Below are 23,680 nucleotides of genomic sequence, written 5' to 3'. Positions count from 1 at the left end.
TTGTTGTCTGGGTGGTTTTATCAGGTGTCGACATCTACATGTTTATCTGGTGTCTGATATAATGTAAATGTCAGACAGTATGTTCACTCACAGTCATCCTTCATGCAGAACTTCTGCCAGTTGATGGTCCTCTGAGTGGCTATTTCAGCACATGCTTTAAGATGCTCCATCTGTGTCAAGTAAAAACAACCAAAATGTTAGCACAAATCCAAAGTGGAAAAGGAGTAAAAATCATACAATGTCAAAGAAGACTGCAGAGACTGCTACTCACCAGACTAATGAGAGTGTCGTACTGCAGAGCAGAACCAGATGTGGCAGTCACGATTCCGCCCCTCAGGAAGATGCCCTGCTCCTCCAGAAGCTTCTTGATGCCGCGCACATGTGAGTCAAGCGTGTGGAGGTCTCGGAGCTGGCGGTACTTCTCTTTGGAGCCGCAGATGAACAGCAGGAGCTTCCTCACTTGTCGCCTCACAAACGGCGTCTGCTGGATCATCAGATACTGGAAGATGATCGAAGAAGGTTGATTCCTGCTAAATTATTTATTGAAAACTCCTCAGCTGAGGGCAAAAGTAAATAGCCTGCATTACCTCTGACAGGAAATAGAACCAGGAGTGATCAAAGATTGGTGGTGGGATGCGAGGGTTGGCGTCTGCAATTTTCTTGATCTGGTACGGCAGTCGGAGGACCATCTCGGTGAGGAGCTGAGAGTACGCCTCGAACACATCAGCAGCGTGACCCTAAGAAACACCACAATATTTTTTAAGACTATGATATTTCCTTCTCAAAAACATATATCTTAATAATATATCTTAATTGGGGTAAGTTTTAAGACCCAGCCTGTACCTTGACATACTGGCGCAGAAAGAAGGGGCTCATGTCAGGGGGTGAGGAGGAAGTGTGAGGTTTCAGAAGTTGACTGGTAGCCGTCGGCTCCTCCTCGCCCTGCTGAGTCTTCCAGAACTCTAGCAGGGACTTGAGCACATGCAGACAGTAGTCTATTGCTCCCATGCTGAGCAGAGCAGTAGCTGTTGCGTTGGATATGAGAGAAGATGACTGGAGAGAAAACAGATCAAATTGAATTATTTAACAGTTCACACACTCTGTGTGCTGCCAAGTAAACCTGCTAGCAGCATGTAAACAATAACATTACAGATTGAGTAGATTAACACTTCATAAAGCAAAATACAGAGATACGTGTATGTTTCTGGCAATTCTACCTAGATTCTTTCCCTGATAATATGGAAGGAACTATTCTAGGAAATGTTTTATTGGTTTATACATTTATCCACTTTTAATTGTGTACACTAATATTACCAACATGTATCACTTTTGTAAATTAAAGGCAACTTTCAAAACAATTTGCACTTTCTGCCATATTGATACCTTTAAACGTCTTTCTAGAGCGCATCACAAAAATAAACTGAACGTTGGTGTATGGCAAACAGGCATGTCTATAGAAATTGCTTTAAAATGTTTATTTTTAAAACAAATGAATCAAATTTAAAGCAAATATTCACTGATTGTGCAATCTTAATGAAACTAACAAGAGGTACAGGCTTTCTGAGCAACAGTAGCAAAGAATACTGCTTTTGAGCATAATACTTTAACTAATAGTGTGGTTTAATACTGAATAGTTTAATAGTCAGGCTCACTGGTTTCCAACACAAAAAAAATATTGCAAGTACTTTTTTATTCAAACTGACAGTTACCTCAGAAGATGATTTTGAACCAGACTTGGTGCGAGACATAAAGACGCTGAGGAGCCTCATGATGACCAGATGCACCTCATTTATAGAGCTGCGCTCATTCTTCTTTGAAACGTCCTAGGAAGCAAGCAAGAAACATCATTAATGCTGTTACCAAACAAGAGCAGTGTATTCAAGTGAAGGCCTTGCTTAATGAAGTCTCACCTTCTTGTGCATGCCGAGCTCTGCAATGAGCTGGGCCAGAAGGTCGTCCAGTGCTCCCTTATCTTTCTCATCCTCTCCGTCCAGATCTGTGGTCAGCATGAGGATGACCTGCATGTAGGGGATGGCCTGGACACCACCTACAGTGTGCAGCTGGGACAGGTGCTGGAGGAGACGCTCCAAGAGCATTAAACGTACCATGTGCAGCCTGAAACAGACCGAAACAAAGGCAGATAGTTATTATACCATTCCTATACTGTATATAGAGAGTTATAATGCCTTTACTCTAGTTAATAATAAGAGATATTAAATATACAAGATATAAGCAGACCTGTTGCTGGTGTGGATGTCCCCCTCTGTCTCTCCTTCTCCCTCTGATCCTTCGCCTTCATGCTGGGCTGTGGTAGTGCTGATGGCTCCTGTACTGGAGCTTACGCTGCCTGGGCCTGCAGGATGACCTTCAACAGTCGTGTCCCCGTAAGCACTGCTGCGCCCTGAAACTGAAACACAAGTTAAAATCAAAGAACGAAGTGATTTGATGTTATTCAAAGCAATATAAAGCAGAGTTAAGACTTTTTACTGGAGTCTGAAATAGCAAACTTTGCAGAAAGATTCACTCTAGTTTTTATTTTTAACATCTTCAACTACAGATTATCAGGGATGTCCAGATCAGATCGGGTGATCGGAAATCGGGCCTGATCATGCCGTTTCAGACTCAATCTGAATCAGATGTTACCTCCTGATTAGGACTATATATTCTCATTCTCATCTATAGTTATGCAGTGGCACAGAGTTAGATCTCTTTGTTGACACACAGAAACAGCAATGCGTGTGGCATGACATCACTTTGATGCAGAGGTTAAATGCTGACAAAGTAAAACACAGAACCAGCTTGAAGCGAAAAGCGCAAGTATGTCTGCGGTCTGGAGGTATTATAAAGTTGATGACGACAACATTGCCATGTAGCAAACTGTAAGATATGGAAACTTGTGATTGCCTGCCGGATATTTTAATTTGAGGTGTTTATATATACTGTTGCACTAAAGTCCTAAAGTGAAGAATTGATGTTATTTATTAGTTGATTGCTCAAGCTACCTCACAGAAGTGCTCGGTTTGTTAACAGAGTTGTTGGATGTTAAAATAAGGTAATAAGAAATAATAAAAAATAAATAAAATATAAGGAACATCCTTGATAGGTTTCTTTGCTCTTTTTAATCCTTTTTTTTTTAAATGTATTATAGAAGTATTGGATCGGGTTTTGGTATCGGTAGATACTTAAAATCAAATGACTCAGAGGCAAAAAAAACCTGATCGGGACATTCCTGCAGATTATGTAATGGATAGATGTGTGACCATTTAATTTGATGTAGATTTATTTCTTTTGAACATAAACAGTCTGAAAAGCTGCTATATAATAAACTGAAGCTGTTACTCCAACTGAAAAGGACATTCATGTGTTTTTTTATTGAATAATTGAAAGCTCCTTACTTTAAAACAATCTATAGTATGTAGGCCAAATCCCAATTCTATTTTTGTACCCTTATCCCTTCCCCTTGGCCCTTAAAACCGAGGGTTAAGAGGAGGGGTTTTTAAGTTTACCCCTAAGAATTGAGACAGCACTACAGCACCTGCACACGTCATCATATGTCATCGCGATCTCTTGCTTCATATGAGATCAGACGATCGTGACTGCTGCCGTTAATCCAGTTGCTTTATTTTTTGGTATTTATCCTTAAGAAATCACTGAAGGCATATTTTAAGTTATCATAACGATATAATGTGGCAATAAGATCGTAACTGTACTGTGCATTCACAGTGGCCATATTTGTCTACGTGAACGCACGAAAACAACACTAACATTATAGCAGACACTGTAAAAAGCTCATTCCCAGCCACTAGACTTTTCTGACAAGGTATTCGAGTGTCATCGAGAGTCAGAATGTTGTGGGACTGCAGTACAGGAGTTATGATTATGGATTATAGATCGTGAAATTTAGCTGTTGTTATTTGAGTGTTTTTTTTTAAAAAGCATGACGGTAAAAGACAAATGCGGTTATGAATATATTAAAACATATGCTTATTTGTTGGAAAAATTTGTAAGAATGACCAAAAATACTAATTTGTGGATCTCCTTACTTCCAGGTTCAGCAATACTGCCATTGTGGCTGGTGTATTTTGGAAAATTTTCTTACCCTTTGGTTTCGACTGTGGTCGTGAAAAATCTTTGTTCGAAGGGCTATTCACCCTTCCCTTTAGCCCTACGCCTTCAAGCTAAAGAGAATTGGGACAGCCCTATCCCTTGACGTGAATGAGCAAAATGAGGGGTAGGGGTAGGGGACAAGGGGTAGAATTTGGATTGGGCCCAAGTGTCAAAATATATCTATTTTCTTATAATAATTTTTTAGAGGGTTTTAACTTTTAATATATGGGACAGTGGAGAGTATTGACAGGAAATTGTGGGGAGCAGGGAGAGGGTCGGCAAAGGAACTCGAGCCGGGATTTCAACTCGTGTTGCCGTGAGTACCTCCGTGAGTGCTATATGTGCATGCAGTTAAACACTATGCCACTGGCCCAGACTAGTGTCAAAATTGCATAATGTGTGCAAAACACATAAATTCTACTATAATCAGATGCCTTCACATCTGCAGTGTCATCATAGCAATATTAAAACGACAATCAGAAACAGCAAATCCAAATCACCAAAGAGGCAAACATTTACCTCAAGAATGACAATACAGTTAACCTGAACTTATTTCTAATTTAATGTAGCCTTATAAATCAACACACCATCTAATAGGCAAGGCATAGACATTTTTTTTATTACCATCCAATTATTTAAACATTCTGATAATATTGTGCATCCATTTTTATTATGTTAATGAAAGAAAAGCATGCAATACATTTTCACATATTCATATAAACTGCACCTCTGGCAGCATAGATGACGGAATGCTTGCTAAAAGTTACTTAAAATCTATTTAAAACGTCTGGCTATCACTTAAAGACCTTCGACTTGTGGATATCAGGGCTTTAACAATCAAATCAATCTTACCATTGTGTTCTCCTGCAACCGAGTCGATCGCACTGCCTCCGCTCTCAGAGCCCACACTGCCCCCATGCTCGGCAGGAGAGGTGCGCAGCGTGGAGCCGTCGGTGGCCGCTGTGCTCCCCTCATCATCCGAGGCTGGGGCTGAAAGCATAACCAGAGCTGTTACAGGAAAAAAACAGCAGGCTTTGCTAAGGGGGGTTTCTAAAGGTGCACACAAACATGTATATATAAAAAAACAGCCGTATGTTTGATTATAATGACATGAAGGGATGACAGGAGGAATGGTGTGTGGGGATGCAGTAAGCATCAAGGTTATTTTAGCCAATGAAAACAAAAACTAAGGCTAAAACTACTGGTCACACTTTATTTTGATGGTCCGTTTGTTGAATTTAAATTACATTGCATCTACATGCCAACTAATTCTCATTAGATTTTAAGTAGACTGTTAGGGTTGGGGTTAGTGTAAGTACTTGCAAAGTTTCTTATAGTCAGTTAAAAGTCTGTTGAATATACACAGGTATTAAGCAGACAGTCTACTGATACTCAAATGGACCATCAAAATGAAGTGTAACCAAAAAACTGTTTTGTTAACTGAAACTTACTACAAAAAAAAAAAAAAGAACTAATTTAAACTAACAACAGTCACTGTAAAAATAACTGAAGTAAAATGATAATTAGTTTAAGCGTTTTCAGAGTTAATAAGCACTCATTCTGTGGCAGAAAATCTGACCTGCAAATGTTTCGAGAAACAGCCAAACAGAAATAAATTAATTTCATAAATTGACAAAAAATGCAAACTAGTCATGTTCAACCCTATATATCATCTTTAATATGAAGAAGATTGTCTGAATTTTCAATCATATTTTTTACTTTTGCTATGTAGCATTTGTGTGGTTTAGTAAAACTACTGTTTTATTTTTATTAAGAGTTAATGTAAGCTGTACATTAAACCTGCTCTGGTCAACACCAGACATGCTGTTAACTCTGAAAAACTAGAACTACTAAAACTAAATATATAAAAACGAAATAAAAATGTTTTCACAAAATAAAAACTGAACTAAAACTAACAAAACCATTAATGAAACAAACTAAAACTAAACTGGGTAACACTTTAAATTTAATGGTCCACTAGTTAATGACGTATTTACTAACATTAAGTATGAATCCTCTTGTAAAGCATTTATTAATCATAGTTTAACATTAAAGGGCCACGCAACCCCCGTCACAGCAGGGTGTTTTCACACCTCTAGTTTGAAAAAAGTCAGAAAAGTGGGTGAATCCAGCTGTTTAGGTGGGAGTGTCGAGTAGCGAAAGAGGGAAGCATTTGCATGAAAAGGGGAGTTTCAGTATGTGCACGCGCTGATTTTCACAGAGGAAAAACAACACACAGATACACTTTCATTTAGGGAGGAATATATGGAATATATGGGAGGAAGACCGCTTTTCTCAGTAACTTAGATGAACTCGGTATGTGTGTAGAAACTATTCTGTCACAAAATGTGGCAAAAATCCTATACGACGGTAATAGTTTGGTTAAGGTGTTTACATGTTTACATTCGGAGAGAGCAGCATTTACAGACGATCTTTCAGCCCATAATATTGTAGTGATGTTAACGTACTGTTAACTTAGTAACTAAATCCTTTTGACTAAGGTATGTCTTTAAAAACTAAAAGAGTACTGCTGATGATACTAACTTTGCCTCTGAATAAACAAACATTTTTGTGGCGTGTCAGCAGACCACTGTAATCCACACGAGCCCAGCTGCGCTCTTATAGCACGTGAAATGAAAACAAAACCTTCGTTGCGGCACATTTATAAACGCAACACTGATGACCCATGTCTCCAAACAATTCTTCTTCCATTTACTTTAACTACAGTTAGCAACACAACACATCTTTCTGCCATTTGAACATTGTAACAGGTAAAAACAGTCTTCGAAGCTATATCATGCTTATTAATAAAGTTGCGCCTCATTCACATAGAGCGCGCAGATTGGTTCGAGCCAAGTCTATCTCTTGAATTAATGATGAAAGCTCAAAGACGTCACGTTGTACCTGCCGGTACAGACAGCCAGTCTCTACTCAAGAATTTACACAAGGATCTCATAGCAGTGACACAGCTTCTAAATTTCTTTTCCAACCGGAAGAACGAATTTGCTCAATAACGCAAAAACAACCAATTTTCACTTTTAGTGAAATATGTGTCCTAATAGTGTTTTTAGCAGCGTGGGACACATATATGACTGTCAACATCTCAAAAAATGTGTTTTGGTGTTTCGTGACCCTTCAACTAATGCATTATTAAAATCAAAAACTTGTTCTTGTTAACATTAGCTAATGCACAGTTTAAACGGTATTTAACTTAAATAGCATTAACGTTAACCAAGATAAATACATACTATAATAAAAGTATTACTAATTGTTTGATCATGTTAGCAAATACATTAACAAACGGACCATTATTTTAAAGTGTTATCCTAAGTTGACATTACAATAAATTTAAAAACGGTATCAAAATAAATCGGTATCATCGAGTGTCAGAATGTTGTGGGACTGCTGTACAGGAGTTATGATTATGGATTATAGATCGTGAAATTTAGCTGTTGTTATTTGAGTGTTTTTTTTAAAAAGCATGACGGTAAAAGACGAACGCGGTTATGAATATATTAAAACATATGCTTATTTGTTGGAAAAATTTGTAAGAATGACCAAAAATACTAATTTGTGGATTTCCTTACTTCCAGGTTCAGCAATACTGCCATTGTGGCTGGTGTATTTTGGAAAATTTTCTTACCCTTTGGTTTCGACTGTGGTCCTGAAAAATCTTTGTTCGAAGGGCTATTCACCCTTCCCCTTAGCCCTACGCCTTCAAGCTAAAGAGAATTGGGACACCCCTATCCCTTGACGTGAATGCGCAAAATGAGGGGTAGGGGTAAGGGATAAGGGGTAGAATTTGGATTGGGCCCAAGTGTCAAAATATATCTATTTTCTTATAATAATTTTTTAGAGGGTTTTAACCTTTAATAGATGGGACAGTGGAGAGTATTGACAGGAAATTGTGGGGAGCAGAGAGAGGGTCGGCAAAGGAACTCGAGCCGGGATTTCAACTCGTGTTGCCGTGAGTACCTCCGTGAGTGCTATATGTGCATGCAGTTAAACACTATGCCACTGGCCCCGACTAGAGTGTCACGTTATTATTAAAATCAAAACTTGTTCTTGTTAACATTAGCTAACGCACAGTGAGTTAAAAATGAACAGTATTTAAATTAAATAGCATTAACGTTAACAAAGATAAATACATACTATAATAAAAGTATTACTAATTGTTTGATCATGTTAGCAAATACAATAACAAATGGACCATTATTTTAAAGTTGAAATTTACAATAAATTTAAAAACAGTATAAAAATAAATACAAACTAAAAAATGTTAAATTATAATAACTTTGGTAAGCATGACGGTGGAGAGATGTGTGCAGTTACCTGATGCAGTGGTGTCTGAAAGAGTTCCAGCATCCAGCGATGACGAGCTGGGTGCTTGACCAGACAGACCCAGGCTCTGAAGACCCAGAGCACTGCTGCTGCTTCCTGCAGATCCATACGGCAGACACTCAGGATTAGACAGCTAAATGACATTTAGACCACACTAAAACATGCATGGCAATTTCTCTCAGAGATTACAAAAAGGTGGAATCAGTGACCTTGCTGGTCTTGTTGCAGACTGAGAGCTATAGCCAGCTCCACCATGGTCTCGTCATCAGCGTCAGGAGGGATGTCCAGCATGGGTGGGAAGCCCTCCGCTCCTGCCAGCAAAGCTTCCAGTGGAGAAGGGTTCCCATTGTTCACGTTCTCTGCCGTCTCCAGGACCATAGACTCCGACTGCAGATCAAACAGAGAGAGAAGGGATTATATAACAACCGCCTTCTTTAGATACATAATCTGCACAAAAGTCAAATTTGCATGATAGCACATATGTTGTAGAATTTATTGTTCTGTGTTTAAATGCTGGCGGGTGAGTCTATTTTTTCCACTTTGACTGATGTTTTCCCCAGTAGTGATTTACAGGGTTAGCACTTTAATCTAAATGTCAAATTCCCAGAATTTTACCTTACTTTCACTGACAAAAAGCTACATTTTCATGATCTATAATAAACAGAAATACAGTCAAGTCTTGTGTTGAGAACTGTGTAGACAAAAAATAGCCACAGACTGCCGTTTTAACAGGTACAGTATTGACTGTTGACAAGCGGGAAACAAAAAAAAATTGCACTGATAATTAGGTTAACCATAACTTGAGACAAAACATGTGAAAATCATTTTGATAAATGGAAAGTAACACTGAAAACGATAAACAAAAATCCCTGACATTCCATGATATGGATGAAAAAATGTCAAATTAAATTCCCTAACTTTTAATATTTGGAATAGACATTTTAAAATTCCATGATTTTTCAGAAAATTCTGTATTCACTGGGTTCATTTTGACGTATTTAAATAAATATATTAAAAATACACATGCCTTGTGTAGCAATTATTGTATTATATTTATTATATATATTATATTGATATTATGTTAAAACAGTCAAAAATAATAGTTGATAAAGTAAATAAATAAATAGTAATAGTTTGTTGGTAAACAAAGAATTAATTTACAAAGCAATTTTGATGATATTCAATAATACACATTTCTCCAATTACATGACTGCATATACACTTTGGAGTTTTGAAATCCTAGTGTCCGACAGCTGGACTCGTAGTGGCTGCGAAACTCACCACCATCTCAAAGTCCCCATGGTCCACCTCGTTTTGCTCTTGACTCTCCTGTCTGCCACCTTCTCCTCCGGTCATGTTGGACGGCTGCATTTTGTCATCAGCATCATCATCATCATCGTCATCTTTATCTCCTGAGATATAAAACACAGTAGGCATTTTTAGGTTTAAATCATTAGGAGGTGTAAACACAATTTAGGTCCCAATACTGAAATGAGCATCTCATACCCATGGGTGTGTTGGAGCGAGGTGGCGATGGTAAGGTCACATGCCTGCGCTTATTCCTGGGTCTAAGTACTCTAATCAGAGCCTGTTTGCAAGCAAAGCTCACAGAGGTGTCCTGTAGTTCAGAAAGAAGTTAGATTACAATAACGATTAACTCAAAGGATGTGCTAATATTCAATATCAAAGGAATACGTACAGGGCAGAGCAGCATTTGCATGTAAATTTTGGAGGCCACGTTGATGTAATCCAGCTCACAGGTGCAGTAGCCATGAATTATATCAACCAGTGCGTTAACTGTGGCTTCAATGTGAGTTAGACCTATGAGAACGACAACAACAAGAAAGTCAGAAGAAAAAAAACAGATAGACTCCAAAGATGATTAAAATCAGTGTTTTAAATAGGCCTGTCACAATAATCAATATATCGACTTGTTGCACAACACATGGACATGACCTCAATCCTTTTCGGTGATGCAATATACATCACTCATACATAAAACAATTCTAGCAACATGTAGCTTTTTGTACATCTCTATTGGAGGTGTCAGTATAGTTAAAACACACTACAGTATTTACTATAAATTACTACAGTATATTTTCATGTGGATATCTGACAACTGAAAATAGATCTGGTAGCAGATATTGCAACCTCTATTACTTTTTTACCTTGCACTTTTTTGCTAACATTTATTATTATTTATTTAGAATAAATGTGTTTTCACATTCTGATTCCAATGCCTAATTATTGAATTGTTTAAATGACTATAATTAAATGAAATATTGTTAAGAATAAAATATTATGTGTTCTTTTGAAGAGCTGTACTGGCAATATGATGCTATTATATTGTCATTCTGGCATTATATAATGTGTGAGTGGCATAAAATAGTCTTAAAATGACAATAATGTTGTTTATTGCAATGTATTTTGGTGCAATATATCATATAACAAAAAAATAAATATTGTGACAGGCGTAGTTTCAACTACTATTATAATAAGCACAAATTTGTTCTGATTTTTTTTTTTAACCTACAGCAGCTCAGTTTTACTAATGTAGAAATTAGATAAATGAATGCAAACGGAATTATATTTCCATAACAGTATATAAAACTAATATAGTACATATAAATATAATTTATTGATCTAAATCTCTCAATATTTTGTCTTTAGATAGATGGCATTAACATGCTTAGCTTTATAATGAAAAAGCTCTGTAATTCTATGCAGTAGGCCTCAAAAGCTAATTGACTGTATAAATAAATGGATCATATTTGATGAATATACTTTAGCATACTGATATTTTGGCATAGATTTGAACAAAGATGTGTTTATTTTTATCATTTACAGTCATTCATGTATAAATATTATGAGGTGGACTTTGTAGGGTTAAGATCTAAACACTTAAAGGCCTGGTGAAGTGCTTTGAAATGTGCATTTTTATTCGATATTTGATGTAATCTCAACCAAAACACAAAGAGAAGGTGGGACACAGTGTAGCCCCTTTTTTATAAAACAGCCAATAGCGTTTTGCTTTATTACCACTCTGCCAGTGAGTGGTTGAGCTCAACCGCATCAAATGTGAAGGGTCTTAAAGGGGACGGGGAATGACGGGTACTAGAGAGCATTTGATTAGTCTTGATTTGATGAGAACCTGAAGTTTGTGGTGACGTGAAAAAAAAACGTTTAAAACTAACAATACTTGTACTAACATCTAAAAAACTATTTTAATTTAATTTTCAACAGAGATCAACTGTTCAGGTCAAAAAAAGTAAAGATTATTAAATAAGAATTAAAATGTGTGTATATTGTCACTGCAAATGTCACAAACGCTGCTGTACATTTTGATGAAAGAGGCTGTAATATCCCCAGGAAAACAGAAATATTTCCTGTAAAGTAGCACCACACCAGCCCTAAATATGTAAACATAGTGAAAACACTAAAAATCCATCAAAATCCCAGTGTGATCACGTACCTGGCAAACAGGCAGGAGCCAAAAAGGCGTTCTTGGGTTTGAGGGCATGAAGCTTCCAGAAGTTAGTGACCAGCTGCATGATGAAGCTACAGCTCTCAGTATCGGCTTGTTTCAGTCCATCATCACCCACATCTGAAAAGACAAAAAAAATTCATCTGTATTAGAAATCACATAAACAGATCAGAAAATAAATGTACAAGCAGTTCGGTGAGTGTACCAGTGTCTGACTGAGGAAGCCTGGACTCTGTAAAGTGCACGAGGTTATTGGGTCTCATGATGGCAATGGAGCGGGCCGTGATCACCAGCCTCTGGAACACATCAGGATCCAGCTCCTTCCCTTCTTTACTGCAGGCGTTCAGACTCTGCACTGCATTACTCAGCAGAGACTGATCCTGAACACAGATTTTAACAGCAGTTAGGCATGTACACCACATGCAATTTGGACAAACAGATCACGAGCAGATGAAGACCGAGACGTTCCAACTGATATCTGGTGTTTTAATGGGTCTTTTTACACTTTCAACCACTTTCTTGATATCATTTAGTAGACGGTCTATGAGAAACCGCATGTATAAGACTTTTCATCGTCATAATATCGCAAAATTTTATATTTTTGCAATCCTGTTCTCATTTTTCACTCTCAGCAAACTAAAGGTTGGAGAGATGTGGTTAAGCATATTTCACCCAAGCTGTCAAACTGACATTAAAGACGAGGACCATTCCAGAGTGGAAGCAAAGGTTTAGATTTTAATTAAAGATTACCTAAATGTTTTTTTTTTTTTCAGTGGATTCACTTGCAAGAATTAATTGTTTACCTTAAGAGTACATTACCGAAGTGTGCTAGCAAAATAAACATTGTAAATTTTGATTTCATGACTTCAAGAGAACACTGCACTTTTCATGCAACAATCTCATAATGTCTGAGAAACCGGTCAGTAGGCAGAAAGGCAGGCTGTTCCAAAGCATTCTATTTGTAGGAAACGTGTGATTTCAGTCTGTATCCGGGTCAGAGCACTAAATTGTAGGGTATTTCCTACAATTTGGTGCTGTGACCCGGATACAGACTGGAATCAAAAGCAGAATTCTTTGAGAATGTGTTTGCTGTTCTGCAGTCAAACAGAATCTTCAAAGAAGTCTACAAGAGTCTACTTTGAGCAGAGTCTTGTAGACTTTTTTGAAGATGCTGTTTGACTGCACAACAACCAACACATTCTCAATAAATAATTCAGCTTGAAACAGTCTCCTGGTTTGAGTTCTGAAATTTACTACAGAACACGAGTATTTTGTACTATGTATAATGCACTAATATGCATTTTTGACTACTTCTGTAAGTGGTCAAAAGTGGACAAGCTCAAAATATTTCAGACACCCTATTGCACTGTTTTTTAAAGTGGACCAACTTTGATGAAAATGCATCTTAATAACATATGTAAATGACCTTAAATAGGCATAAAGATAAAGTTCTGATTTTTCTGAGGTCTGATTTATAAAGTTTCCATAGAAACCTTCCTAAAAGTGAGCGTACACCAGTTTAAATTATAATATTTATTAATGATTATGGCTCATACAATGACTTAAAGTGGTTCAAGTCAATATTTAAGAAAAATATATTTTTATAAAAGCTACATACATTCTCCTGTCAATTTTTTTTTATTATAGATCACAACTTTTGCGTGGGAAGTGGATAAATGTTTAATCTATAAATGCACCGTACACACAGAACAGGGGCAGTAATGAGGGTACGCCATGTTTATAAATGAGACCCAAGATCAGCAGAGATTATGTGTACCTTGTGATTGTGGTAGGCTGTGCGGCTGGTGTGCAGGCTGGCCAGAAGGCCTTTGGTCTGCTGCTGTACTCCAGCAGGAGTCGGGATGGACAGAAGGAGAGTGGCCAACTCTAGAGCTGCAACTTTATTTTTCTCCTACAGATTTAATGAAAAGACAAAAAAAAAAAAAAGTCACCCACAAATTTCACTCATGGAAATGAAGTGAGAAAAGTATCGAAAAATGTTTTGATCATTTAAAACTACAAGACCTCAGTGTTTAGCTTATAAAAACTTAGTTGAACTATAAAGTGAAATACGTTAAAAACATAACCAAATGACTAAAACATCAAGTAAAATGGAAAATATACAAATCAAAGCTAATTCAAAATCATTCAAAAGTACATGCAGACAGTGGTGTAAAGTAACAAATTACAAATACTTAATGTAATTCAGTAGCTTTTCTCAGGCTTTGTACTTTACCAAGTTGTTTTAAAAATGTGTACTTTAGTACAAGCGTTAAATTGATACTTTTAATCCACTATTTTCCTTCAACCTGCAATCATTACTTTATTTTTTACTTATATATTTTTAATATTTGATTGGCTAAGTAGAATAATCAGGCCTGTGATTCCCATCCAATCAAATTATGCATAGAAAAATAGCATCATACAGAACAACCTCAGAAAAAAGCAGAAAACATGTACAGTGTGGACCGACACTGAACGAGACCGTTTAGATGATGAAGATATGTTGACTGTATAATGACTGAAATCACAGAATGGCCTTAAACATTCACTAAATTCCCTACAGAATGTTACGTTTTCACACTAACCTGTTCAAAGAGCATGTAAACGCATCAACCTTTCACATTATAATACTCACTCATACTTTGAGTAATTACACTTTTACTCTACTTGCACTACATTTGGGTAAGTAATAGTAGTTTATCTTGAGTTTGATTTTTCAGTACTTTTTGCGTTATTTCGAGCAAATTCGTTCTTCCGGTTTAAAAAGAAAGTTTGAAGCTGCGTCACATCGATGAGATCCTTGTGTAAATTCCAGGGTGGAGACTGGATGTCTGTACTGGCGGGTACAACGTGACGTCTTTGAGTTTTTATCATTAATTCAAGGGATAGACTTGGTTCGAACCAATCAGCGTGCTCTATTGTGAATGAGGTGCAACTTCATTAATATGCATGACATAGCTTTGAAGACCAGTTATTTTTTACCAGTTATAATGTTCAGACGGCAGAAAGAAGCAACATGTGTTGCCAACCATAATTAAAAAAAGTAGAAGAAGAATCGTTTGGAGACATGGGTCATCAGTGTTGCGTTTATAAATGTGCCGCATTGAAGATTTTGTTTTCAACTCCCCACTATGAGCGCAGCGTGTGGACTCACGTGTGTGGATTACAGTGGTCTGCTAACACGCAAAAAAATACATTTGCAAAGAAACATTTTTTTTTTTACCCAAGAGCTTTTTAAATCTGAAAATGGTGAAATCCGGATTTGCAGCTCGTCTTCTTTTAGAAAAGACGCGGTTCCAGTTCGTGTTGATTGTCCTGTCTCTAACAATTTGTTAAGTGTGTGATCAGTGTTCTTTGCTTATGTTTACTCAGTTAGTATCATCAGCAGTACTCTTTCAGTTTTTAAAGACATACCTTAGTCAAAATTATTTAGTTACTAAGTTAACAGTACGTTAATATCACTACAATATTATAGACTGAAAGATCTGCTGTAAATGCTGCTCTTCGAATGTAAACATCTTAATCAAACTATTACTGTTGTGTAGGATTTTTGCCGCATTTTGTGACAGAATAGTCTATACACGCACGGCTGTCTGACACTATTCTCTGCACCTACCGAGTGCATCTAAGTTACCAAGAAATACGGAGGGTTTTTTTTTTCGTACAGCGTGTGGTATCAAAAATTACAGTAAAACAACACTCTTTCAGCAGTCCCTCGCATCCAATATCCAATATCTGAAATGTTCCTGAATGAAAGTGAAAGTGCCAAACTGCAGTAAAAGTCGACAAATTAAAAATGAAACCCCGAAATTACATGAAACTCCGGAGGAAACGTTGATAGTGTGGTGACACGATGCCGTTTATCGAGTTATGTGCTTTAATATGTAAAACGGGATCATGAAAGAAACATTCAAAAAGCAACTCATGTAAAAACTAATCATATTATTGTCTTATTTACATTAAGGCAAATAATTCAATCACTGATGTCCCTGTAAATGTAGTCACTGTCTTTCTGCCCTGCGTCTGTGCTGCCTCTGTGAAAATCAGCACGTGCACATACTGAAACTCCCCCTTTTATGCAAACCCTTTCTCTCTTTCGCCACTCGACTCTCCCACTTAAACAAAGCTGGACTCAGCCACTTTCCTGACTTTTTTTCCAAACTATAGGTGTAAAAAAACACCCTGCTAAAGTAGGGGGGGATTCATGGCCCTTTAACTAGTAGTGATTCAGTGGTGCTTTTGATTTCCTTACCTTTTCATTAAGGGAGCCCACAGCAAAGCAGCTCTCTAAAGCTTCCAGTGAGCTGACCACCAGCCTAAAGATCACACCACAATTAGATAAAGCAAGTAATGCAAAACATCAAAATACAACAGCAGTCAGCAAAACACTGTCCAATTCTACACCATTCTCAAAGCATCATCAAACCAAACCACATAATCAAACATTAGCACCTAAGTCATTACTAAAGCCTTTAGAATTGTCCTGCGTGATCTACACCAGAACAAGCTCAGTCTGACTGCCGTCTCTGGCATATATACACACAAACACACACGCACACACACACTCAGACACACACAAACACACTCAAGCAAACCACCATGCACACAAGCAGAGAAAGGGCGGTTACTAACCGGTCCAAGGCTGATAAGGACTCAGTTTCACAACTTTTTTATATTGTTTTAGGGAGCAAAGAAAAAGAAAAATGTGTGAGGATCACAGAAACGAAATGCGCCAAAATGATTTGTATGTCAAACACAGGAAATGTAAGCATGCGAGCACAAGGTCATTATGATGGCAGCCATGCACTGAACACGTCACACGTCACACTCCCCTCTCCTCTTTCCTCTGATTCTCATTATAGTTACATTACTGACATCAATTATGGCCACTCTTGAGACAATAATACAGATTAAATGCTGTGAATTTTGTGAAATGAAGATAAAGATAGAAGTGTTTTTTATACTAAATCAGATTAAGCACACAGGTTTTAGGAGACAGCTATACCTCTCCAAAACAGTGCCGCTAGTTGTGATGGGACTGGTGACGTCACTCTCTCCGGTGCCGTTGCTCTGGTTGAGATTTGGGCTGCACACGTTGTTGACTGCAGCTGATGGAAAATCCTCCGGAGGCTCATCTGGCCAGCCGAACTGCTCTTTGGTTTTGCCATAAATCTTAATGGAGTCCAGCATGGTGACACCTGCTGGGTCAACTGAGGCACCAACTACAAAAAAAAAAACAATTTAAAATAAACATTATCATTGGCTATAAGTACAAATGCTGAGGGTCTAAATTCTTGGAATTTAGGTGTAAAACAATGCTCATGATAATCGAGTACACCCCATTTTGAAAATGAATATTTGTATCCATTTCTCAGTGAATATGGGTTTTATATAGATATATATATATATATATATATATATATATATATATATATATATATATATATATATATATATATATATATATATATATATATATATATATAGGTTCAGTTTTATAAAATAGATATTAAAATAATTTTTTAGGCACAGAAAATATATTACATTTAAATTCAAGCAAAATATTGCAAAAAAAAAGACTTACTACTAACTATTTTTTGTTTCTCTTGATTTTTACCATTTTTGAAAATGTTATTTAATATTTTTCTCTAACATAAAATTTGGGCTACTAGTTTTTGAACCATTATCAGAAGTTATTTTGATAGATTAGCTTCAGATCTGGTTTCAGCACTGACTAAACTAATGTTTATGCACAAATATAATATTGTAAAGCATCCTTTAGAAAATATTAATTAAAATTAGAGATTTGTAAGGGTTTTACTCATTTATGCTAAGCACTGCACCTGATTACGTTTTTTTTTAACAAAATAAAGTATAATATAATTAGTAAAAATACATGTGAAATGGATAATATTTCGCAATTGATAAATACTATATTATTTATAGTAGTTAATTAAGATCTGTTAAATGTTTATGTAAATATATGAATATGCTGTATACACAAACACATTCATATATAAATATATATACATACATACATACATACATAATATATATATATACATACATACATAATATATATATATACATACATACATACATAATATATATATATATATATATATATATATATATATATATATATATATATATATATACACACACACACACATATATATAGATATATATACATGTATATATTTATTTGTGTGTATAAATCAAAGGCGTATGTATATACATTTGTGTGTGTTTATACGAACATATTTTTAAATAAATGCTAATTAAAATAGTGGAAAAAATAGGAAATGCAAAACTGTAAGATTTACTGACAATACAATAAATAGTCAGAGTACAAAATATATAGAAATTTAAAATATACATTTACACCATGCTATAATGTAATATTTTAATAATGTAATATTTTTTTTAATTTGATAAAAAAAAAATAATAAATTAAATTACTGAAGATAACAATGTGCTACAGAAAATGTCTGTTGTGCTCTTACTGAAAATGGAGAGCTTCTTGTCTGCTTGAAGGGCTTCCTCTCGAGTGAATGGAAAGTCAAACCAGCGGGATCTTGTCAGATTCAACTGCATGGTGCGTCCGAAGATCTCGATGTAGGACGGGGCTCGTTCAATGGCCTGAGTGCCCACCTGCACCCTCATTCCAGTCATCACCATTGAATTATTATTGTTCACTACTTCAACCGTGAATCCTCCAGGCTGATGACAAAAACCAAAAATAAAATAAATGAAGTGAAAAAGTAGCTATGATTGTTTCTGCATCTAGAATTAGCAATGCACCAAAACAATTGGGGGTAGAAAGTTATCAATAAGAAGATAGCATCTATAGCAGGGGTGCCCAAAGTTTTTCCTTTAAAGGGCCTAAAACCAAACTGGATTGAGGGCTGTGGACCAAATATATACCAAACTATATTACAATAAATTTGCCAAGGGGAACTTCCCAAAAATGTTGCTTTAAATCCTATTAACTACTGCAGTATCATTTTAACATTTTACACTGAACTAATTACAAACAAAAACAATCCCATTTATAACACAATGGAGTTCAATGCTGAATACATTCCAGCTGCTCCTGCATTTACCTTGATTTGCTCGCAGATGACTTGTGAATTGTCCTCTATGTGTCAAGTGACTGTATTTACATTTTAAAAGTCTAAATCATTTACAACATTTAATGGAATCATTTAATTTCAAGTGGCTTTTTGTATCTCAAGAATAAAACTAAGAAACAAAAGATTACAATAAATTCAAAATGACAATCTCTGTCAAAGGCATTTGGCCCAACCACCTCCCCATCATTCTCCATCTCTATTCAGATGGGGTGGCGGGCCAAATCAAAGGTTACCATGGGCCTTACTTTGGGCATCTCTGATCTACAGTATCTATAAGAAAAAGTGCTAAAAAGAAGTTTAGATGGAATGATTTTTTGGCATAAAATCTAATTAAATGTATATTCAAGATCTAAATGTAAATGTATTAAATGTACACAGTCAAAATCAGAATTATTTCCCCTCCTAAATTATTACCTCCCTTGTATATTTTCCCCCAGTTTCAGTTTAATGGAAAGAACTTTTTTTTTTCAACACAACAGTTTTAATAACTAATTTCAATAACTGATTTTCCAAAAATCTTTGCCATGATGACAGCACATAATATTTTACTAGCTATTTTTCATTACACAAGTATCCAGCTGAAAGTGAAATTTAAAGGCTTAATTTGATTAATTAGGCAAGCTAGGGTAATTAGCAATGGTTTGTTCTGTAGATAATCGAAAATAAATATTGCATAAGGAGGCTAATAATATTGACCTTAATTTTTTTTTATTAAAAACTGCTTTAATTCTAACCAAAATAAAACAAATAGGACTTTCTCCAGAAGAAAATATATTTTAGCAAATACTGTAAAAAAATTCCTTGCTCTGTTAAACATAATTTGAGAAATATATAAAAAAAAATAAATAAATAAAAATCACAGGCGGGCTCTTAATTTTGACCTCAACTGTATGTTTGTAATGAGGCAATATACAAGTTGACTGTTTAGACATAACTGGCCAAACCGCTTCAACAAAATTAGCAATTGGAATCAGCTATGAAAAATCGAGATTGGTGCATCAGTATGTAGGATTGTGTTTGTTACCTTGGTGTTGGCCACATACATCCCTGTAGAGTTCAGCCGATGTTTGATCTGTTGGCCGTTGTAGACCTGCAGAAGGTCATTGCCTCCAAACTCCACCTCTGTCAGCTGCTGGTTGTGCTCGAAAAAGTCCACAGGGAAAGTGACTTGGCTGGATGTGCGGGTGGCTGATGAGGGAACACAAAAATGACACACAAATGTGAGTAAACATCACTTGACAGCACGTGATGAGTCAGACGGAATGTGTGGTGTGACTCACTGGCCGTAGCCGTCTTGCGTTTGCGAACAGGTTTCATGATACTGATCACGCTGCTGGGCTGAAGTGAGGGCTGGAGCCAATAGGATGTGTTCTCCACATTGGCCATATAAATACGGAGGCTGCCATCCTCACACAGCAAAATCATGGTTGTGCGCTGCTGCTCATTGCTCGCCGTGTGACGGATCGCAACCATGTCCTGAATCTGAGAAGAGAGGAGATTTGTTTGTCTTTGCTTTACGTAAATTCTAATATTTCACACCAAACTTTTGCGAATATCCTCAACATTCAATATTTACCAAAATGAATCCAATATACACTCATGTTACATATACTAAATAATAATAATAATAATAATAAAAAACATATTATATTTATTATATAAAAAAAAATTGATGTTGAAATATAACAGCAGCCAAAATCAATGTCCATTATAGTTTTAGGCAGATTTATAGTTTTGTTTCTATATTTGTATTTATTCAAATATGTTTATGCTTGGATTCTCTAAGCATATTGCGTATATAAAATTTTTGAATTAACAAAAAAAAATTGAGGAATGAGTAAGATTTGCTGCAAATTATGGTTTAAAATGAGTATTTTTTTCATTATTTACAGTTCCTAATATTATAAGATAGTGAATCTATTCAAAGATGCATTTTCTTTTGCTGTTAATATCACACAATGTTATTAACTGTGATTGATAAGAGATTAGAGCAAAATTACAGCTTCAAAAAACAAAGCAACAGATGTTGACAAAAAATGTATAATAATTACAAAAGTAATGTGCTTTTAGCAGTTCCACATCCTCAGGACCACTATAAAAATATAAGAACTGACCTTTGCTTTTGCAGGCAAGGTTTTGATTTCCTGGATGAGGAACGTGTCTGGCTTCAACATGATGACCAGAGGGATTCCTGTGGTCTGCTGGACACAGCACACCAAGCCTGGGTGGTTCATCACTTCTGACCACTGACAGAGTGCTGGAGATGTCTTGCTGCCTCCATTAGACCTGTACATGCAATAAAACAGAAAAACAAATCACCCGAGTCACATAAATACAGATTTAAATCTAACACTAAGATACAAAATGTTTCTTATGAGAGGAATCCTACCCTTTGACATTGATGGTGAAGAGCCTCTGTGTCTCCATGGTACTCCGACTCACTGTGGCAGCAAATGACTTGCCCTGACTGTAGCTGAAAAAGAGCATCTGCAGGACGTGGGAATAATAAACAGAGACTCCTCCTCCAGCCACCTGGCCATTACTGTCCTGTGAATCAAACACACAACAAACTCAACATGCATTCACTCTCTATTCATTCTCAAATCTACTTAGTTACCTTGCAGTCCGATATACAAGAAAAAGGTGATTCTGCAGGTTTTACCAACTGAAATGTAAGATTTTGTATAAGTATGAGATGTTACAAACCTTCAGGTCTTCGTGGTTGATCTCCAGGACGTTGGTGACGTAGAAAGGGCCGTGCTGGGCACTGCTGGACTCATCCATCACCTGAGTGTACATGTAGCCAGCTGAGGACATGATCACAATGATGTTTTTGCCCTCCTCGTTAAAGAGGAACGTGGCATCTCTGATCTTTGAACTTGGTAGCAGAAAGTAGTACATGGGGCTCAGAGCATCCACGGATAAGTCATAAATCTGAAAGAAAAAGGAGATTAAAGGAATGTTACTTTTGATGGAATAAATGTGCCTTGACTAACCGGCAATTTAACAAGATTAATTTCACTGTAACAAAAAACCGGCATCATTTGTGAAGACTCAAATGCTGATGAATCATCCATTGGCATTCAAAGTATCAGAAGCATACAATTTTAATATACATAAACATATAATTTGCCATTAACTTTTATTGTTAATAAAAAAAATAAAATAAATAAAATAAAACAAAATTGTTAATGCCATTAACAATTATGCTATTGAATGTATAGTGCTAGATTTTTTCGCGCTTGTATTTGCAGAAGTGAAGAAGTCTTCAAAAGATTTTTGATTTCAATCAATTCTATTCTTTTGGGGAAAAATAAATTCAACAAAAAAATTTATAAATGAAGGAACAAATAAAAATAAACAAAAACAATGTTTACAAAAAAACTACTTCATTTATAATATTTCTTGATCACTAAAAAAGCATATCTGAAAACAAAGATGGGCAAAAATACACTGACATTTATTTTAAAATAAAATACCAAATACCTCCATTTTAACTATCAAAAAAACTACAAAATACAGTAGCCACAAAATGTATCAAAATAAAATACAGTATTTTTGTATTTTAAAAATACTAAAATACTTTTACAAGGAAGTATAAAAATTCTTCGCAAACCTTCAATCAATAGGTATATTGGATCAATTCCTTCTCTGCACCTCATTCACCTCTACTGTACATGAGGAGGTATTCATAAAAATGTAACACGTGTTTCTCTTTGATTTTAGTATAGATTTTACACAAATTTCATACACAAAGTTCTGTCTTGAAGATGATCTCTTTAATCACTGTAAAAACCATTTAATGCAGATAATGAGTTGCAATATAGTACTATATCTCTCTCTATATCTTTATCTATTGTAAAAATTGCTTCCATCTCTTAACAGTCTTACATTTTAGAAGCGTGATATAAGGTTATTTAAAATGATAAAGGTTATTTAACATTTTTGGTCACATAATTTGTTAAATAAATCTAGTTGCTTTTTTTTTTGCAATTGTAATCTGTAAAAAAAAATTTTTAAATCAAGATTTCTGAAATCTACTAAAATGTTCAGCTTTAGTTATTTCCATAAATCATGTTTTTTTTTTTGCAATTGTACTCTTATATATTATACACAATATAACACACTATCTGTTTTTGCTGCCATAAAACCAGAGTTGGAAATTTTTGACCAGTCTGTAGTCTGGAGTATTATTAAATATTTTAGTCTCATACTCATTAACTACATCAAAGTTTGCAATTAACTACCTATAAAGAGAACCAGCAGATCAGCTACTGGCATTTGAAACCGCCTATGAAGTTTTGTAGGTATCGCCACTGAAGTACTTTGTTGTTTGTCTTACTTTGACTTGCTCCCGAATCTACACCTGCTATTTGTCTGTTATTTTCTTTATATGTGATGCATAATTTCCATCCATACTCCAGGCATTGATCAACTTTCAATATTAATCAATTTTATAGTCTAGCTTTGGCAAATAACTGAGAAAACATCACTATTAAAGGCCACATTTTTATGATGTCATGTAGACTTCTTACAAAGTGTTTTACAGTATTTAAAAAATACAAGACGCTTAAGTATTTTGACACAAAATATTAAGCCATTTTCATAA

The 23,680-nt window shown here is 35.7% G+C and overlaps 1 protein-coding gene across 1 annotated transcript in view; it reads right to left on the bottom strand.

The window, feature by feature from the left end:
• Positions 1–23,680, bottom strand: part of ubr4 (ubiquitin protein ligase E3 component n-recognin 4) — a 90,805-nt gene that overhangs the window by 28,696 nt on the left and 38,429 nt on the right. The window contains 24 exon segments of the mRNA XM_056448882.1: positions 92–170; positions 272–499; positions 588–737; positions 844–1,053; positions 1,710–1,823; positions 1,911–2,115; positions 2,239–2,407; positions 4,960–5,097; positions 8,440–8,544; positions 8,658–8,835; positions 9,730–9,860; positions 9,955–10,066; positions 10,148–10,269; positions 11,921–12,052; positions 12,138–12,312; positions 13,710–13,844; positions 16,188–16,251; positions 16,941–17,157; positions 18,442–18,658; positions 20,096–20,259; positions 20,352–20,553; positions 21,186–21,357; positions 21,461–21,618; positions 21,778–22,005. Coding sequence (XP_056304857.1) covers positions 92–170; positions 272–499; positions 588–737; positions 844–1,053; positions 1,710–1,823; positions 1,911–2,115; positions 2,239–2,407; positions 4,960–5,097; positions 8,440–8,544; positions 8,658–8,835; positions 9,730–9,860; positions 9,955–10,066; positions 10,148–10,269; positions 11,921–12,052; positions 12,138–12,312; positions 13,710–13,844; positions 16,188–16,251; positions 16,941–17,157; positions 18,442–18,658; positions 20,096–20,259; positions 20,352–20,553; positions 21,186–21,357; positions 21,461–21,618; positions 21,778–22,005 — 3,805 coding nt within the window.

This window comes from Danio aesculapii, chromosome 23 (assembly GCF_903798145.1).
Source record: "Danio aesculapii chromosome 23, fDanAes4.1, whole genome shotgun sequence".
NCBI classification, from domain to species: domain Eukaryota; kingdom Metazoa; phylum Chordata; class Actinopteri; order Cypriniformes; family Danionidae; genus Danio; species Danio aesculapii.
This window is presented reverse-complemented; position numbering and strand designations above follow the sequence as displayed.